At 32.3% G+C, this 17,417-nt stretch overlaps 1 protein-coding gene across 1 annotated transcript; it reads left to right on the top strand.

Annotated features, from left to right (window-relative positions):
- The first annotated feature begins 1,720 nt into the window (after positions 1–1,720).
- On the top strand, positions 1,721–16,847 carry LOC128185238 (uncharacterized). The gene is made up of 7 exons (XM_052854884.1): positions 1,721–1,983; positions 3,421–3,702; positions 4,745–4,864; positions 5,484–5,696; positions 13,977–14,249; positions 15,470–15,591; positions 16,827–16,847. Exons 2-7 carry the CDS (start codon positions 3,525–3,527, stop codon positions 16,845–16,847), a joined length of 927 nt encoding a protein of 308 aa, XP_052710844.1. The 5' UTR covers positions 1,721–1,983; positions 3,421–3,524.
- The last annotated feature ends 570 nt before the right edge of the window (positions 16,848–17,417 follow it).

Here is a 17,417-nt window from a genome sequence, read left to right as displayed (position 1 = left end):
GTGCGAAACGATATCGAAATGAAACCGAACGAAACGAAACGATACCAATCGAAACAAAACGAAACCAAAAATCGAAACGAAACGAAATCAACGAAACGAAACGAAATCAAACAAAACTAAAAATCAATTATGACTACATTGAAGTGAAAAAAAATTCATTAAAATAGAATTTAATCAATAAATAAATATAACAGCCTGTTTATTTCAGATTGCCGTTGTAAACTCTAAAGCAGCTTACTGGTATTTGCAAAAAGTATATAATAATGTAAATAACTGATGTACATTTTCATATCTTTTATTTTTCTAATTGCATTACTGGGATAGTCAGACGTTTTGAGAGAGAGAGAGAGAGAGAGAGAGAGAGAGAGAGAATGATGATGATATTTACGGAGACTTTCAAACAAAGTTTATTTTATCGCGTGCGCGCGAGCGTGTGTGTGTGTGTGTGTGTGTGTGTGTGTGTGTGTGTGTGTGTGTGTGTGCCGCTTAAGCATTTACAACGGCAATGTGAAACATGCAGGCCATTTTTATTTATGGTTTAAAATAATTTTCAATAAATTTATTTTCACTTCAATGTAGTCATAATCGATTTTTTGTTTTGTTTAATTCCGTTTCGTTTCGTTGATTTCCATTCGTTTCGATCTTCGGTTTTGTTTCGTTTCGTTTTGATTCGATTTCGTTTCGCAGTTTTCAGATACTCCATAGCGCAGCGGGTTAGAGAGTTAATTACGAACCTGTACGTCTTTAGTTCGTATCACTCTGGGGGTTTTGTAATCTTTACCTCTTCAAAATTTTAAACAGCTCTTTTTTGGTTAAATATTTGTAAAGTTTCAAAATTCTAAACGTCTTTAGTTCGTATCACTCTGGGGGTTTTGTAATCTTTACCTCTTCAAAATTTTAAACAGCTCTTTTTTGGTTAAATATTGTAAAGTTTCAAAATTCTAAACCGGTGAAAGTATTTTAATGATAATGTATTTCCATCCACATTAATATCGACTGATGTCCAATTCCACCTTCAGCAAGTTTTTCAGCTTACCAGAAATGATCTTATGATGTCTTTGACTGGAAAAGTTTCACAATAATAAACTGTATCCTTCTTTACTTTTTGTACAATTTTAATGGTTCATTTTTTGTCCTAAGGAAGTAAGAATAAATGTCTTAATAATTTCCGAATAGCCCTCGTATACACAGCCAGCTGACAACCATATAACTATCAACGCAGAGTAATGCAGAGTAATGCAATAATATCACTTTTTCGTACCAGACGCTCCAAAAGCAAATATCATAGCAGAACCAAACGTTTTACTTGGATCAGAGACGATATTGAAATCTGTCATTTCCTCATACCTACCACCTGATGCAGTGAAGTGGCAGAAAAGTCATGACGGGCTGAGTTTTCATTGCATAGATATCAGCACATCAAAATATGATGGAAGTAGCATTGAACCCGAGTCCCCAAAACTTATGATTCGGAAGACAACTTTTGATGACCGACTTTACTATCGACTTATTGTGGGAAATATATTTGGAGAGAATATAAGTAACACTTTGCATCTGAACATTATTGGCTGTAAGTAATTATGCGTTACATAGAATTTGCTATTATTTTAAATTTACATAGCAATTTTTCCCATTTATATAGACTCGCATTGAATTTATTTCGATAAATTCTGAAAGAAAATATGAATATTGTAGGTCCTCCAAATGTTATCACCAGTTATGAAACAGACTTCAAGAATCGGTCGGTAAAGTTGATTGCCAACGTGTTTTTGTATTCGGGATTTGAAATTCCAGTTCAAGATGTTTTATGGACAAAAAATGAAGAAAAGATAGATGTTTTAAGCCGTGAAGAGAAATATTCACAAGTAAGTGTTGAGGATCCATCACTGACCATATTCGACGTCAATCCTCACGACGCTGGGTCTTATCAACTAACAGCCATCAACGCAGTAGGGTCAACGCAGAGTGATGCAATAATATTAGGTATCAACATAATTTTTATATAATGATCATTGATTACCTGCGTTGAATAGTAACACTTTCTTCTATAATTCTTTCCCTTTTATTGCTAGCTCTTTTGGAAAAGACATTTGAACCCGTTTCTCCTTGGAAAAGCAACTGTATAGTACGTTCTGTACTTTATCTAAAGATTTAATGCAATATACTACTGTGTTTAAAATTGATACATTAACCATAATTTCACTTTATACACAAATAAAGTAGTTGACAATTTATTTAGTAGTACATTGATAACTTATGTTATTTTATCTGGCGGCCAAAAATGATAATCTAGCGATCTTCATTTGATTCCATACCTTAAATAAATGTTTTTTAAGAGAATTTAATTTAAGCATTTACATTTACATACTCAAATCACAATAAAAATCATTTCGGTAAAACCAACATTATTCAATTTTGGATTTAATGCAATATTACATAGCTCACACTACAGCAAAACTCGGTTATAACGAAGTCACTGGGACCTAAGAAATTACTTCGTTATATCCGTAATTCGTTATAACCGTATGAGAAATTCATTAAATTTACATAGTTGGGGATCCAAGATGACTTCGCTATATCCGTGAATTCGCAATATCCGTGTTCGTACTAAATGAGTTTTACTGTATTTAGTTATGGGTCAACTGTTTGTTGAGTGTATAAAAATGTTAATTTGATTTTTCCAACTGTCCTTAAAATTTTAAAATGTGCACCTGGTTGTTATGTAATATGTTGACCACCAAACCTACTTTACCATATTTACTTTTTTATCCTCATATATTCATTAAATTTGCGTTTGTAAGTGACGTTTTATATTTAGCATCAGAAAGATAAATGGCGTTTGTTTACTTGCAAGGCTATGATGTGGAATTCCTCTAATGTAGATTTAAATTCATTAGAAATAAATCGTTTTTGCTTATGTTTCTTAATGTTTATATCCTATATAAACTAATTTTTAAAGATCAAATGATTAGATTAGATGTAATGGGATCCCTAAAATTTCTGAAGACCAGGACATCAGAAGCATCTTTTCTAAAGTTGTTAACTTTCATAAATCCATAGTTGCAAAAATAAATATTGCAATGTATAGGAAAACATTGATGTGAGCCAGTTAACAATTATGTATCAAAATATGCTTTATACACACAAAAAAACTCCCGTGTTAAACTTCTTTTATGTTTCTTCCGCAAACTTGAAATTTAAGAGTAAAGCTATTTGCTATGATAAATATCATGTATATATGTTTATGATGAGTTCTTTCAGAAACACGACAATTCAAATCCAACCTAGCATATTAAAGACTCACTTTCCGGTGATATTTATCAAACATATGCACACGTTTAATACGACTACATAAAACAATCCTTAACTAAGTCTGTATTTGCATATGAATTACTAACTTAGTTATATATATATTTCTAGGAATTCCTGAAATCATTTTTGAAAGAACTGAAATAAAAGAAGGAAGTGTATGGTTCAGAACGACAATAACATCAATTCCAACACCTTACTCCGTTGAATGGCTAATGAAAAAAAACAACGATGACACGTTCTCGTCAGTAAATTGCTATGCTGAAGAATTCAAAGGGACTGCAAATGTTTTACCTCATCCTGTCCTTGTTGTCAAACAGAGAAATCTTGGTGAATATTGCTTTAAAATAAAGGCGATGAACTTCATTGGAAACACAGAATTGGTCATTCCAGGTAATGTATTTACCAAATTACTTTTTTTTACGATATATTTGCACCTTATTGATAAACTAAGTAAGTTAAAAATTGCCAATTATTTCAGGGATTTTAGATTCATAATTTTGCAGGGGCATTCGGCTTTCATTATATAAGTAGTGCCTGTTTGTGAGGGTAACACAATTACAATTCTATTTAATATTTTATATTTTAGGCTATTTACATTTTAATATTTTGAACCCTCTCTCCAATGGGAATTGGAAATAGGAGTGGGGTTCAATATATCGCTGCCGTAATATTTTGAAACCCCTCTCCAATGGAATGTGAAATGGGGGGGGGGGGGGTTCAATACATTGCGGTCATTAAATTTTGAATATGCTGCAATGGAAATTTAAAAAAAAGTAGGGGCTCAAAATATCGCGGCCATAATACTTTGAACCCCCTCTCCAATACCAATGAAAATTAGAGGGAGGGGAGCAAATTTTCTTAAAATAATAGGTACAAAAGTTTAATTATTTAATGTCTCAATTCAAAATTTAGTCAAAATCAAGTTCAATTTATACACAGGAATGTAAAGTGAAATGTTTTGGCCATTAAAAGGGAGCAAAACTCTTTTTATCATTATGCAATGAATTTTAAATATAGTAAATATAGAAAGTAATTAGATAATGTTAGTAAAGGAGCTTTGTGTATTTCATGGTGGAAAGCTCGCAATGATATGCTTGAAGTTCATATTTCTCCATCTAAGTCTTTTTTTGCCATGACAACGAAGCAACAGCCCCCAGCTATGAAATGCGACTTTGCAAGGCCACTGAATATATTTGCAGAAGTGTCCGACTTTTTACTTACTTCATATTGATTTTATATCAAATGTTCAAACAATGATTGTGTTATTGAAAATGAATAACAACATTTTATCACACCATATTTATTACTTAATCTTATAAATTCTAATAAAGCAATATAAGCGTAAAGAAAAAATAATTCTGATATGAATTGATTGCTATTTAAATCTTTATACATATAACATAATATTTGAAATATTTCTTCTACCTACCAGCTTATCAGAAGACATTTGACTCCAGTACAAGAGAGAATATCAGTTTTGCAGTTTTATTTAACGACATTGCAAAATCGTTTCCTATGGAAAAGCTCAACCAATTAAAGTTTTTAATTTCAAGTAAGTATCATTATTTTATGTAAACTTCAACTTAAAAGAACCAAAACACAAGACAAAACAGACTTCTGTTTTTTTGTTTTTTGTACAGTAAAACTCGGTTATAGCGAATTCCTAGGGTCCAATGAAATTACTTCGTTATATCCGTAATTCGTTATATCCATATAGCGAATTCGTAATATTATCTATAGCGAATTCACTATATACATGTACATGTTTTCTTTCACCAGACTATAAATTTCGCCAAATGAGGCTTAAAATAAAAATTCATTACTCTGATACCTTTAATAATCGAATTATGAATTGAAAAAAAATCTATAAAAATAAATTCTTTCAAACTATTTCATTAATTGGTAGTGCTTCCTTTTTTAAACTATAACGAAATTCGTTATAAAGGTGTGAAATTTCGTTATATTTCATATCTACGGGACTCAAAATCAGTTCGCTATATCCGTAAATTCGTTATATCCGAATTCGTTATAACCGCAAAATTTTGCAAAGAGTTGTTAAGATTTTTACCGGGGATTCCAAAAAAGTTCGCTATATCCGAAAATTCGCTATATCCGTGTTCGTACTAAACGAGTTTTACTGTATTTTGTTTTTTGGTGTTTTATTTTTACAGATTCTTGTAAGTTTAAGGATAAGACATCTTTACTGGAAGCGAAATCTGTAGCAGAATGCTTGGGAGTTCTTAAGGACAACGAACTCTTTCAGCCATCTGATGTGATTTTCATTCAGTTTTTACTGAAAGAAACAGATTGCTGGGATCTATATAAACAATGTATAAAATATGCAGAAGAGCAAAATGCATTGTGCTTTTACGAAAAACAATCAGGTATAGTATTACATAGGTTCTTTTGCTTTTTTATGGTATCGCTTACTTTTTGAAAACATTCCTCAACAATTTATACAACTCCTTTGTTGTAAAAATATTTAGAGAAACGTTTGATTAAAAGCTTGCGTCCATATATGTAAATCATCCCTTTATCGGCGGGGATGCTCATTGATTTTTACTGTAATATACGGTAGTAAGTTCGTGATCCTTTGCATTTTTGTTATTGCACTATTCTCGGTGCAAGTTGAATGGTTTGATATTTTTGCTCACAGTTCATCTTGCCCTTCCGAATTTCGGTCTCCTCTGCTTTGGTCGTATCTGATTTGTCATCATCTGCTTGTATAATTTGGAATGTTTTATGCCCATGCAATGTATCGCTTGACATATGCCTTCAAAATATCCGTTGATACGTTATTGCTAACTAGCACCCTTGGACGCAAGCTTCTTCCCAGGAATTATGCATGCCTATAATCAAGAGTAGAGATTTAGGGAAATATGCACACGTGCTCCAGCCAGTTATTATGATTGTCGTCTTGCAGTGTATGCTTCATTCAGCTCCAACAATCTCTGCTGCGACATATGATGCAGTAAAAGTTTTGTAATTGCATTTGAATAGATGGTCACACTGTCTATGTCAAAATCGCGCAACACGATTGATACCTTAGCGCCTTTTCGTAACTTTCCGACAGAGTTAGGATTTTTTTACCCCGCTCTGAAGGAGTAGGGGGTAAACTGTTTTACCCTGGTGCCTGTCTGTCTGGCCATAACAAAAATTTCTGTCGCATTTCAAGCAAGAAACAAAAATTTCTGTCGCATTTTTTTTTTTAGAAAATTGCAGGTGCTTAAACTTTAACACACTGTTTGTTTAGGCATGCCATATCGTTGGATATATTTTTTTGTTATACTTTCATGTCAAATACTGAAATCTGATTGGTCAAGACGCAGTTAATAATATTTTCTATTTCCCTCAGCGTTAGCAACGCACTTAGCAACGGGTAACATTAAAAAATGTTACATGCGCGAAAATTATGCGCGTACGGTTCGCTGTAGAATTCACGTTATTCCTTTATAAAAGCAGTAAAATTTTCTTAAAAATTAAGACATACAGTATAACAAAATAAAAAGTGCCTGTTTGGGAGGATAACAGTTGAAATTAACACCCCTCGAAAACCATTGTCAACCTCCGCTTCGCGTAGGTTGACAATGGTTTTCTCGGGGTGTCAATTTCAACTGTTACCCTCCCAAACAGGCACTTTTTATATAGTACCAATTGGACGTCAATTTCCTATTTAATGACGACTTTGTTTTTATTTTGAGCCTAAATTTTCCAAGAAATTTTCGTCAAAGATTTCTCAACAACTTTATATCACAGATGCTTGAAATTTAAACACTGTTTGTTTAGGCATGCCATATCGTGGGATATATTTTTGTACCATTCGGACGTCAATTTCCTGTTAAATGACGACTTTGTATTCTTTTAGCCTAAATTTTCTAAGAAGTTTTCGTCAAAGATTTCTCAACAACTTTTTATCACAAATGCTTGAAATTTATACAGACTGTTTGTTTAGGCATGCCATATCGTGGGATATATTTTTGTATCAATCGGATGCCAACTTCTTGTTAAAGACGACTTTGTTTATTTTGAGCCTAAATTTTCGTCAAAGATTTCTCAGCAACTATTTATTGTAGATGCTTAAAATTTTGACACACTATATGTTTAGGCATGTCATATCGTGGGATATATCTTTGTACCAATCGGACGTCAACTTCCTGTAAATGTCTACTTTGCCTATTTTGCATATTCACATCAGAGCAGGGGTATCACTAGTAAGCATTGGCTCACAGATATCTTGTTTTAAAAATGTATATTATTGTCAAATAATGTATTAGAATAGTTTAGAGAAAATTAAATATTTAACTATTTTAGTAAGGCAGTACATTTTGTGGCTGACGGTTTAACGAAGAAAATGAGCACTTTTCTTATTACAACATTTATTCTCATCTCTTTTACTCGTAAATAAAACATTTCAATTTTAATCGATATTTAAATACAAAGACATAATTATGTAACAGGTGGTGAAAAGTCAAGTCTCAACAGGAACTTGATCTCAGAGCATCTTGCGTACCGTGTTAGCGCTCTAATCACTGAGCTATCGGCTCCGATATATTGACTAACAGTCACACACCTGTTAACCCGGTGACATATCCCCCCCCCCCTTTCAAAATTTCGTCCCCATTTCTGAGAGAACATGATATTCTGTGAAGCACATTCCTGGGGAATGAAAGTGTATTTATACGTTTGGTACCAAATGTAACAGGTGATGAAAAATCAAGTCTCAACCGGGACTCGAATCCAGGACCTTTGGCGTACCGTGCCAGCGCTCTAACCACTGAGCTATTAAGACCCAATATATTGACTGACAGTAGCCCGGTGTTAACCCGGTGAAACTTATAATCAAGTGTTTATTAAATTATAGATATGAGTTGTGTACTCAGCTCTTTAAATTACATCTATAGTTGTGGATAACATTTCCGATAGTTAAATAAATCGAGTTAATTTGATATATAGTTTTTGACACTTTAAAATTACTCATAAAATACATTTCAATATTAAGATATTTCACTTCTGAATTTGGTTGTTTAAGAATTTTAAAAGAAGTATTTCATTGAAATCTATAGACAAAATACACTTTAAAAATACAAAAGGTGGATGAGAGTTTATCCTCTGAGATATGATACATTTAATTTGACCTTTTTGCGCTTAAAATGCATTTTTTTTGCTGTAATAACATTTGTTGCCAGTAGTTATAATAAAGCGGAATACAAACATCGAATATTGTATTAAGGAGGCCGACTTTAGTTTGCATTGCGCATGTTTTTGCGCATTTTAATATAATACAGTTGTTTTATACTTCTTATGAATTTTTTTCAATATCATTTATAAAATTGAACACAATAAACAAAATACAGATAAAAATATTTAGATTTTTAAAGGAAATTTTTATTTTTAACACGATTTTTACGTTGTGCGGTAGGGGAGCATTGCCATTGCGCTTTTATGACGTTATGATAAAATGAAGCTTTGTAGGAGTACGTTATAAGAAATAACATAAAAGAAAAAGTAAAAATTGTACGCTGTTGAAATTTTATATACAGAATGATGCTATCCTCGAGGATATTTTCCTGATTTTTGGAATGAATCCATTATACCAATCACCATTTGTGATGATCCAAATATATAGCAAAATTTGGTGCATTTTAATATTTTGAGATGGCCCCCACTAAAAACCAGACGGTAGAATTTTGTGTTTTTTACATATAAGGTAGGAAATGATATTACCTATCATATTTAATAATTGGAGAAAAAAAGCTATTGTAGTATTTTTAAAAACTGCTTTGATGTGCGGAAAATGACAGTTTCCTATACATTCCTATAGTAAATGTACCTCTATTTTGAGATGGTCCCTAAAAAGAACCAGACGGTCGATTTTCATGAACCTTCGCATATAAACTAGAGTTGGTTTCAATTACATATGGTTAAAAAATAAAGAGTTTTGCTATTGTAGTTTTTCCGCAAAAAAACCCAAATCGGCCTCCTTAAAATATATAAAATGATCCGATTTTTTTAAAAAATATTTCAAAGTCGCATTAATTTTTTCTTGACCTTTTTTGCACTTAAAACTGGCTTATTTTCCTAAAATTACAATTTGGTTTGAAAAAAATCTTTTTAAATGTCAAACTTTCTATAAATCCTGTGAGTATTGTCTATCTATGTTCTCATTTCGTAATTGACATAATAAAACATGAAGGTCAGTGACGTATTTTTTTCAAAAGGGTCTCAAATGTAAATTCTTGTAAATTTCGGCTAATGCAGATTCAGACTTTTCCTATATATTTGCACACTTTTGTGCTGAAAATGAATCAAATTCTTAAAAAAAAATACTTTTTTATGTATAAAAGGTCATACAGAATATGTTTTAAACATATAATATGTTTAAAAGTTGAGTACATGAAAATATAAAATAAAATTTTGGTAAATTCAAAGGATGTATGATTTCAAGATTTTTCCCTAAGTAAAACTTCCGCAATAGAATGTAGTTCCCGAAAAAAAATTATCTGTTTATTAATTTTGAATTGCATACAGCCATCCGTTTCCAACGGAACACCTTATAGCTAAAGTGAGTGTAGTAAGTTTTTAAGCTCACCTGATGCAGCACTGTTAAGGCTTACAATGAAACTACCAGTGTATTTAAAGGTTCCTAAAACGATGGATCTTTTAATAAAAAATATTTATGTAAAGTTATTTTATCATGATATAAATGTGATATCAAATGAAACAGTACAGTAATTGCTACTTTGTATGACACTTGATGTGGTCCCCTGAATCAATAGTCAGGTGATATGTGTTGATAAATCTCCCGAATGGAGGTCATTGCAAATTTTAATACTACAAGGGCATACCCTTATTTGAATTGAAAATTTAAATGATAATGAAATTATACTTATCGAGTAGATTCTGAAAAGTGCTGCTGCTTCGTATAGAGTTCATCTTTTATTAGATTACATATCAAAGAAATGAGGTCCGGTTGAAATTTATATGACCTTCGGGTAATACTTTACGTATTTAATAATTCATTCTATAGCTTTCATCGAAGCAGCAGCACTTTTTAATAAATTAAACGTTCCCTTAATTTACATTCAAAAGATCGTAATGATCTGTTAGTGTATGCCCTTGTAAAAATCGGAGCAAACAAAGGGATATAAGAATTATTTCTTCAATTCGCATCTTTTGTTTACATTACAAGATCTAGATGTCAACATTCACATATTCTCTCCATTCTTAATTTTTTTGGGGAAAAAATGGGTTATTTCTAACCGAAAGTCAAATAACTGTGAAATGTCTACTACAGTCATTCTGTGTACATATTTTGGAACTGATGACATCATTTAGTGTGCGAAAAGTACTTGATATTTAGTCACTTTGTCTGAATTCTAGCTAAACAATTAGTAAAAGAAGACGATAAACTGAAGCCCCCTATCCCTTGCCATCGTATATTTATTGTTAAAGCAATTGGGTGCCCTGAAAAGGTGTTTTTTTCGAAATTTCCACCAATTTGATGTATATTTGCTGCGCCGCCTTGACGTCAAAATTCAATATACCGTCGTTGTCAGATTTCTATTGCTTGGTAAATATATCTGTACCATATCCGTATTTCAACTCGAACAGAAGTGAAACTTGTTCAAAAGTTCGGTACAATAAATAGCAAAATGAACATATATAATCTGATTTCTTTTATTATAAACTGTTACTTTGCGGACACATAGATAGACGATGTTTTAGTTTTATTATTCTCCGAGTTTATGCTTGCGCCGGGTACCCCGACCACCGTTTTGTTTATCTACCGTTGTAAACAAAATATTGAACATTTTAAAAATATTTTTGTTTTATTATTTGTTAAGGTTTCTTAAATGTTCATGCCAATTTTCACCCTAATTCGTCACTTAGGAAGGGAAATATCCATGTTGTCTCAATAATTTCCGAACAACCCTCGTATAAATCTATTCATGCTTGTATCGTTTACATCAGTGAAACTTTCAAATATCATCTATCACTCATCACCATCTTTAAATAAGATCAGATATCAGGTTAACTAATGCAGCACAAACAATTAAGTAGTCACTTATTTTCCTATCAGAGGTGACTGGAACTACCTGGTTATGCAGACCTTTAAACGTCCCTTTCCATGTGAATCTGTACGGTGGCAATTCGTCGCGTTACATCCTCTTCTGATAGTTAATCTTTACATTTGGTAAAAGCTGGATTGTTAAGTTTCACTTTAAGGGGAAAGAGTATTCACCAATGGTAAAGCCTCGATATCTGTCATAATTTCATCTCCATGAAGAAGGTACATGTAGTACAAGGCCTTCCACATTCGTGCTCATTTAGTATGGGATCCATCCACTGTGTGACTGCTGATCTGCTTTCCGTTATGTGTGGAAAATGATGCCATCGATCTGTGGTTTAATGCTAGTCTGATTAGTGTTGACAGTTCAACTTCATCTTCAGAAACCAGCTTTTGTTGTTTTTGTTTACGTTCACACCTATAAAAAAAGAGTATACAATGACATAATTGTCAAACATATGAGAAAAAAAAATGTCGAAACCTAATTCTACAAAACAAAAGAATATATTGGCTCATTGTAACTTAAGTCTTCTCCATTAAGTTAAACCCATAGAAGAACTACATTGTACTTGAAATTCCAAGATCTCTTTTTTATGTCTAGCTCTGAAATAATAAAACTTGAAAAAAATGGCTTATGCCCATTTAATTGGATTAATCTAGAATACATATACATGTACATACTCGTATTTCTCCTCCGTCTGTAACTTCTCTTCAGTGACTAAAGTCGACGCCAAACTTTGATGTGTGCTTCATACTCTACAATGCATATTCAAAATTATAAATATACATACAAATTACACATAATTTAAATTGTCACATGACAACTTTTATTAGTAACACTGTGCCGGATAATTATGCCACTGCCAAGGTGGCATCATCTTCGCTAGCCAAGGGTTTTCAGTCCACTTTGCTCCCCATAAACCTTTGGCGGATTTCATTACAAAAACTCGGTGATGTGGTGGCGCTATCTAGCGAGCAACTTGAGTTGCGCCCCTTGCATATTTACATTTTAATCGAATAAAACAACGGGTTATATACACACTACGGCATTAATACAACTTGAAAACATGTTGACTACCGAATATCGGAACATAATTAACGATGCTATTAAATACGAATTAGGTTATAACCTAGGGAAAGCACGGAATGTTTTATTCATAGTGTTTTGTAAGGACCTGTACCGGGAGTGAAAAAGTCGCCGATTTATATGAAAGCTTCCATGCCATAAAATCAGGTATCGTTGTCGTGAATATTGCGGACCAAAGAAATTAAATAAAACAGAGCTCACTGAACCTTTAAAAGCAATAACCATAAGCAGGAACGTATATATACTAACGCGATAGGCAACTTCTACATTCGCCATGTTTACTTCCCATGCTATCACGCGAGCCTTGACAAGTTTGTAGAACTATGGTCAATCCCAGTAAAATATATAACGTTAGGTTTTTAAAACGATCTGGTTAGATCATCGTTGGGGAGGCACTGTACTCGAGAACTTGTGTCACAATTTGTTAAAAGCACCGAAAATCACACTTGTGTTTTCTTTTAAAGTTTATATTTACAAGCACTGCGATTGGATCAGCTACTCGCAGCTGCAGCCAATCATAAAACAGATCTTGTCACCGAGTTTTCGTAATGAAATCCGCCAAGGGTTTATGGGGAGCAAAGTGGACCGAAAACCCTTGGCTAGCGAAGATGAGGTGGCATTTTTGCACCCGCTTAAGCTGCATATATATCGAAAAATTCAAATATGCCATATGATAGACCATTGCTCAAAGAGTTAACAACCACCTTTGTTATCAGTGTATCTCACCTGTCAGGTAAGATATTTACCTTTCAAAAATAAATTCCTATAGGAAAATATTTTTTCCCATAGGAAAATCAATATTCCTGTAGGTAATTTGAAATTTCCTATCGGAATACAAGAACTTCCTATAGGAATTTCAATTCCGATAGGATTTGATAAAATCCGATAGGAAAACTTAATATCCTATAGGAAAACTACATGTCTGAATCAAATTCCTACAGGATTTACCATTCTCCTATAGGAAATATAATTCCTACAGGACTTTTAAAAATCCTATAGGATTGTCAATATTTCCTGAAGGAGAGTCAATTCACCAATGGGAATTATCATTTTCCGATGGGATATTAATTTTTAAAGGTACATATCTCACCTGTCAGGTGAAACACACTAAAAACAAAAGTGGTTATATACTCTCTAGACAATGGTCTATCATTTGGTATACATGGATTTTTCCGAAACTGCATCTTAAGCGGGTGCAAAAATGCCACCTTGGCACTGGCATAATTATCCGGCACAGTGTTTAGTATTGCGTATGTTTAAGCTAACGCGCGGTATTCACTTTGTCTGAACCGCTATGGTGCATGTGTTATAGAACCAACGACATCCACAAATAAGCATTCAAAGCTTAAGTGAAATCAATGAGTTGTTCCGTGAATGTGCAACCTAGACATACGGGTGATAGTGGGTTTTTTTAAGGAAGCAGGTTTTTAAAACAACTATTTATGATCAAATTTCTCTTAAAGACGGATATCTTTAGCATAACGATTTTTTTCTTCTTCAATTATACAGAAAGTGGATTCAAAAATGTACAGTTTCACGTCATGGGCAACTTATCAAATTATACGAAAGAAGAGATTTTTAGAATTAAAAAAACTGTTGCTGTTATTGTGGGATGTACAGAAGAGGAAATTTATGTCAATGGAATTCTCCATTCATCAAGTTTCATAGTGGTTTTTTCCGTGAAAGAGATCTACTTGAGAAACATTTTGGCTATGAAACAGCAAGATAAAGACAAACTTTGCAGCCTAAACATCGACTACTTTATTATTGAGTGTTTAACAGGTAAATCAAGTAATATTGCAATATTTTCTGACGTGTAGTGTAATATTACTACACGAATTTAATCTGCTCCTTCAGTAACAATGGTGTCGTGGAGAAAAACTTACAGTTTTTCAATATACATGTACTTATTCATCTCTGAAATATGTATTCAAATTTAATAATTCAAACAGTTAAATTTTCATTTCTTTGAAATATATTTTATAATAAATCTAACTATTACAGAATATAATGTGTAATTGATTTTGGTGCTTTAAGAAAAAAATGTTTCAGAAATGTTTATGTATTTTATTTTAGCTTTTGTCTGGTTACTCTGAGGTGTCATTTTATTTATTGCACATGTCAACTTTATTTTATCGGGTATGCCAAACTTAAGGTTTCTTTCTTCTTCTGATATTTGAAGACATTTGATTTAGTCCATGAGTGATAAGTTCAATTTGTCATGTAATCATTTTCAACTTTAGATTGAAAATTAATAAAAGACAATGGTGTCAAAAAAATACTTGTGGTCCGTTTTAATGCTTTATATTCATTGAAGATTTTTGTACACTTCTGATAAATGGAAATTCCAAAAGATTATAGTCAAATACAACGAAATTCAGAAGAAGAAAATCTATTTTTTGGAGTCTACAATAAATACTAAGAATTACGGTATTCAAACATTGATAAGATTGTCGGTGAGTTCGACTAGCTCAATATGGTTCTGCTTGACTTCAACTCACGGCAACTGAATGTTTTATGAACTGAATTTAGATGCAAGTTAACTTTTATAATTTTCTCTTTTTTCTTCCAATCGATTGGCAGATTTACTTTTGATAATACATTTATCCCTTTAGCGTAGCTTAACAAACTTTAACAAATCGGGCCACAGAGCTTTGGCATTGATTTTAATCTGTATTGAATAGAATCTGGATGTATTTTAGTTGGTATTTCTGTACTGTCAATTCAATAGACCACAATCTACTAAAATACTCAAGTCAAAATAGAATATCAGCTAGTCAGATAAAGAAAATATGTAAGAAATTATTTCAAAGATACATGTAACCATTCTGAATAATATTACTGCGAATTGGTCAAATACCGTCAAAAAATTGTATGAGAATCAATAAAACAAAATACCTGTTAATTAATCTAGGGGCTGCTATCCAGTGTTAAATTATTGTATCAGGCAGGCAGCTCTCGGTACTAATCAAAATGTCAAAAGTTTGTTTTCTCTTTATAAGTATACTTAGTTTCTGGCTCAAAACCATCTGTCGATATTAGAGAACAACACCATCAAATCATGCAACCCGATGAAGGCATTGAGTATGACAGCAGCGTCGATCTAGTATCAATCAAAGATCAGGTAAGTTGCATATTGCCAACAAAGAATTATATAAAGTTATGAAATTCATAATTGATCATGAAAAAAAATTTAACTTTTAGAGCTTTAGCCATAATACTGATGAAAAAAAACCCAACCCGTTAGCTCAGCTCCAACGCGGCTTTCCTTCCTCAGTCACTGTACAAACACAAAGCTGTTCCACCTTATACAATTTGACCGATCTTCTAATCCTTTTTTTATTTAGAACGAAACAAAAAAAGTCACGACGCCTGTTTATGGACTTGATACGGTGTTCAATTTAGAGGACACGGGAGAGAAAAAAATATAGAAAGTTGTTAAAATACTGAAATGCAACAAAAGTCATCAAAAAACATTCCAACAACGAAGAAAAATACAACTTTTTGCCTAACTTTCAGTTTGGATTTAATATGTGATAATCATGCACTGTATTTAATATTTAAAAAAAAAAGACGGATAGGATTAGACAACGTATTGTGAAACAAATTTACTATATTATAATATAATCAAGATATAAGCAAATAGATACGTTAAATCTCTGATAAAAATGCATGTAATCGCAATTTGAAAAATTCAACTTTCTTATGCAAATTGCACGTCTAAAACCAATCGCGTTACAACAAAATCGTATACTAATTCATTTTGGTGACGGAAATGTTACCTAGAACTGACTGTTAATTTGCTGCAATAATGTAGCCTCCCTTGTATATTTATTTTTTTTTTTAAGAATAAAAAATATGCAGAGGGTATCATTATTGCAGCTAATAATTATCAGAACAAAATACCAAATAAGCAAGAGCGATGAACCTGATCATATGGTTAAGGGGTAAAGAAAATTCCACAGAAGGGAGATTCCGAAGGATAAAGGCAATGCTACAGACAAACAAAATATACCAAATCATCCATTTACGTTAGGCTACAGAAAATGGATCATTGTGACAGCTCTGTGCAACCTTCGTTTGAATCATGATAAAAATTACACGTACTTGTATCATAATATAAGATTTTTAAAATTTAAAGTGTATTTTCATTGTGTAGCATATTCATTAAAATAGATCTGTCTTTGAATTAATAGATCTGTATGAAACTAATTTATATACTGGATAAAACTTGGTTAGTGCATGTACATGTGCCTTTGTACTATATGTATGTAAAACATGATAATGTAGCTTAAATAATGACCAATGAATGTACAATTAATAACTTTCAATGTTCAATGACCATTTGATAACTCTCAGTTGTACAGCGGACTCCGCTGATAGTCAATATATCAGAGAAAAATTATCAAAGAACTATATATGATAAGAGTTAAATTTGGCCCCCATAATTCGCCATTTTTTAAGTGTTTCAGGTACAATTAAATGTTAACTAATTTTTTAGAAGAGTTGATATAGAATATATTTTTCATCTATTTATTTGATTTATTTGCACTCACTGGCAGTAAATGACGTCAGAAGTGACGCCATTTCTAAAATTCCATCAAAATCAGCCAACAATTGACATTTTTCTTATCTATTGACGAATGGGAAATATAGAGCGCATGCTTGAACAAGGAAAATTTGTTTGTCACTTATCAGTTTTGGCTAGATACATCTCTGATTAAAATATTTTATTTGTTCAAAAATGCGCTCTATGTTATTGGAAGGAAAAACTGCTGGAAAACAAGCTGTTTTACGCTAAAAATGCAAAAATGGCGGGAAAAGGTTGTCTTTACAATGTCATATTTCTAAATTGTGGGCACTTGAATCAAAATGAATATTATTTAAACACATCACATACATATATGTACTAAGAAAACAAAGAATGATAGTAAAATGATGATGTTCATT

Source organism: Crassostrea angulata, chromosome 5, assembly GCF_025612915.1.
Source record: "Crassostrea angulata isolate pt1a10 chromosome 5, ASM2561291v2, whole genome shotgun sequence".
NCBI classification, from domain to species: domain Eukaryota; kingdom Metazoa; phylum Mollusca; class Bivalvia; order Ostreida; family Ostreidae; genus Magallana; species Magallana angulata.
This window is presented reverse-complemented; position numbering and strand designations above follow the sequence as displayed.

Excerpts from the sequence above, each read along its gene's own strand:
- LOC128185238 (XM_052854884.1), top strand. The coding sequence starts at position 3,525 with ATGAAAAAAAACAACGATGACACGTTCTCGTCAGTAAATTGCTATGCT. Across the intron at positions 3,703-4,744 it reads CACAGAATTGGTCATTCCAG|CTTATCAGAAGACATTTGAC; the intron begins GTAATGTATTTA and ends TCTACCTACCAG. Across the intron at positions 5,697-13,976 it reads CTTTTACGAAAAACAATCAG|AAAGTGGATTCAAAAATGTA; the intron begins GTATAGTATTAC and ends TCAATTATACAG.